Here is a 3,660-nt window from a genome sequence, read left to right on the forward strand (position 1 = left end):
AGTTTCATTCTTCCTTAAAGACCAAAATACCCTCGACATATGTATATTGAAATAAGTTCGGTTTATATTCCATTATTTCCGCACATAAATATAAATTACCTTTTGATCCCCAAGGTTTTGATCATGAAACCAAAGTGAAAAATATTTGCAAATTCCTTCAAATTTCAACGTCGATGAAATATAATATCTAGATCAAATCAATTGCGTAACCAACCCCGTAATGCGGGATTCTTCCCTAGTTTACTCTAATTAATAACTTTTTATTTGGACAATAATCAATCCTGCAATTGTCAAGTGGTTGGTTAAGACGTTAAGTACTGTTTTTTCTTGCATAAAAACTTTTTTGAGAAAAAAAATCTATAAATCGGTTTGGATAAAAATCCACGATGTAATAATTTCCGTAAAAAAAAACTCTGCCAAAAAGTGTAACTTATCATCGTCCTTGAAAAAACTCCTCTATTAATTTTGAAAAAAAAAATGACAAGAAGTCAAAAAGATTCATTTATAGAATTAAGTTTTAATTATAATTTTGTTTTATTTATCTGAATTTTATACAGTTCTTTATGAAAAGTGAAAACGAATCATTGACGCATTCTTAGAAATTTACCAAAAGAATATATTTTCCAACTAACATGATTATCTCTTTTTTAATATCAAAACTATATACTATTCTTTTCTTTTCACAATAATAATAGTGAAGTACTTAAACAAATACATTGCTTCATAATATAAAACCAACATTAAAACAAAAACAACTCCCAAATACTTCTCCAATTTTACCAAAATCACATCCAAAACCGAAACAAGCAATTTCCTCATAAATTATAAAACAAGATCCACAAATTATTTTAACACAATAAAAACTTACACAAAGCAAAACTAATGAGATTATATACATTCCACAACATAGTGTTAAATCAAACGTCTCCTTCTAGGAGCACGAGAATCTCCACTATCAACATCCGAAACCCTAGAAGAAGATTCACTTCTTCTTCTAGAAGATGAAGTTGACAAAACTACCCTCGAATCAATTTCAGCAGCTGTATCAACCGTTAAGCTTTCCGATTGTATAACCGCAGCAATACTCGAAACCGAATCCCGGTCCTCCATTGACCGGGCCGGTTCGGGTTGACCCAACCGGTTCAACTCCGGTTCAGGGCTCGGGCTCAAATCGGGTTCAAGATTTTCTCCCCTTCTAAAACCTCTAGAAATCAAATACCGGTTCAATAATGAATTACTTGTAACTTCTCGCGGGTTTTCGGGTTGACCCGGAACCAAATCACGGGTCAAATCGAACCGACTCCCGAGCCTACGAATCATTTCCTCCATTGGCATTGTAAAAGCGTTTCTTGAAATAGTTTGTCTCCAACTTTCAACTCTTTTTGCTTGTGGTCTATGAGGGATTTTTAGACCCGAATCTTCTTCAACAACAACACGGGTCGGGTTGCCCCGCCCGTAAATTGGAGTAACCGATTTTATACTCATTTCTCCTTTGCAAATCGGACACTCTTTTTCATGAATATGAAGCCATCGATAAAGACATGGCCAACAAAATAAGTGCCCACAACATGTCACAACGGGGTCACTTGCCATATCTAGACATATATTACAATCAAAAAAACCACCTTCATGTTCATTATTTTTTGCAACTTCTTCTTTCTCTCCTTGAAGATTGTTTTCTGGGTACCTGTTGTTGTTATCACAGGCTTTTGCTGGCGGCCTTCCGCTTCCCTCGCCGGTTTCTGAACCACTTGGGCCACTTCCGGTGATCAATTCAAGAGCCATGTCTGTGGTTTCCATGGGGAAAAGAACGGGTCTCCATATGGACCTCCATCTTTGTCTAGCTATGGTTCGATGGTTCATCACTTCCCTTACAGGCCCATCTAACCAATCTTCTAAGTTTAAACCACCTGGTTCGTTTTCACGGGAAGGATGAACAACAGGACCTAAATTTAGATCGAGATTCATTACGTTCTGTGGTGTGTCGTCTCCCATTGCAAAATTTCAGGTCAATTGAATCAAAACCCTAACTGTGCCACTTTCTTAATGCATGAATCCCATCTTTCTTCTAGTAAGCTGATACAAAAAAGGGAAAGATTTCAAGATTCGCGCAATAAACACAACCATTGAAAACCCTAATTTTCAATTCCGGTTTAAACACTATAACGCTTGCTTCTTATCAATTGAAATGATACTAAGAACGAAACCCTAATTTCTCCCATTTAAAAGAGGAGAAAGCCCTATGTTTTAAGTTGCGATCAAAGTCAAAATCAAGAAATTGAAAGCTGCGAGCTTGTTATAAAACCAAACTAACCCTGAACATGTATTGATTAGGGTTTTAATCTGTTAAAACAAGAAATACAATAGTAGATGCGATTGAGACCTTAGATTAAGCGATGTGCGAGTTCTTCAGCAGCTCGATGAGAAGCATTTGTCGCAAATAATACTTCAGTGGGATTCGAAATCCATGGTTTCTTCTTTCTCAATCTCTCCCTCCCTCTTAATTGTTAATAACAAACTTGATTGAGGGAGACGGGAGGTATATCGATCGTATTCAGCTCAAGGTGCGAGATGGAGATACAAAATCTTGATGCTAATGATTTCGGGTTAATTTTGGGGATAAGGGTCTAAACATTACACAAAATGATATTTTACTCCCTCAATTATTGGTACAATCACAATATCTGGTAGAGTTTCAACTATGCAACTTGTTTGGAGGGTACTCTCCCCGGACTCAGGACCCGGTTTCATGGGTGCGGGTTAGAACCAAGACCAGACTAATAGGTTAATTGCTTGGACTCTTGTCTAATTTGTCTTCAAAATTTAGGATCATTAAATATCGGGCTATGTTTATCAGATTACTTAATCACAAAAATAGCCAAACGATTCGAACTATTCTTTGCTATTTGTGAACTAGTTAGTTGCTCAATGGTTCTTACTATAAGAATTCAGCTGAAATACTTATTGGGGTTGTATAATAAAGTGTTGGTTTATGTATTTTAAACCGAAGTTTTTAGAATTTAGATCACACGCCATATAGAATCCGGTTTGTTTAGTGGAAACAGGATTATACTTTTAGCATGCGCCATAAAAACAAATCAACTTTTTTTATACAAACCAACTTCTATAGAGAAAATAATCATATTTTCTTTAAGAAATTGCTAAAAAGAGGATTATATAGTGAGATTCATAAGTCCAAAGTAATACAATTAAGATAAACCAAATTTTTTAAGATTTGCACAAAACAAAATATAGGTAGGGTTCCAATGATGGTTTTTTTTTTGGTAGACAGTATAACAAAGTTTCAAGCCTAATATGGTGATGATACTTGTTAAATTGATCTTACATTGTTAAGTAACTGGAAACCCTTAACTATAAGTGAACAACCTTTTCTTTAAACTATGGGTAATGATTAGTGAAATTGACTCCTTAAGGTAATCAACTTATTAGAAGTGTTCATATTTGGGTAATTTTTTACATACATGTAGGCAACAAAATTATTAAAAATATTCACATATAACCATTATGATCGGTCGTAGCAACTTACAGCTTACATGACATATACATAGTAAAGATAATTACTCAGGAGAGTAATGAAAATTTTATTTTGTTAACATCTATGCATTTTTTTCACATTTGGTCATCCAACTTGTTAAAATT

At 34.8% G+C, this 3,660-nt stretch overlaps 1 protein-coding gene across 1 annotated transcript; it reads right to left on the reverse strand.

The window, feature by feature from the left end:
• Nucleotides 1–794: 794 nt before the first annotated feature.
• LOC111899200 (uncharacterized) lies at nt 795–2,654 on the reverse strand. The gene is made up of 2 exons (XM_023895070.3): nt 2,384–2,654; nt 795–2,076 (listed from the first exon to the last, which is right to left on the reverse strand). Exon 2 carries the CDS (start codon nt 1,993–1,995, stop codon nt 913–915), a length of 1,083 nt encoding a protein of 360 aa, XP_023750838.1. The 5' UTR covers nt 1,996–2,076; nt 2,384–2,654; the 3' UTR covers nt 795–912.
• Nucleotides 2,655–3,660: the final 1,006 nt, after the last annotated feature.

This window comes from Lactuca sativa, chromosome 8 (assembly GCF_002870075.4).
Source record: "Lactuca sativa cultivar Salinas chromosome 8, Lsat_Salinas_v11, whole genome shotgun sequence".
NCBI lineage: Eukaryota > Viridiplantae > Streptophyta > Magnoliopsida > Asterales > Asteraceae > Lactuca > Lactuca sativa.

Excerpts from the sequence above, each read along its gene's own strand:
- LOC111899200 (XM_023895070.3), bottom strand. The coding sequence starts at position 1,995 with ATGGGAGACGACACACCACAGAACGTAATGAATCTCGATCTAAATTTA.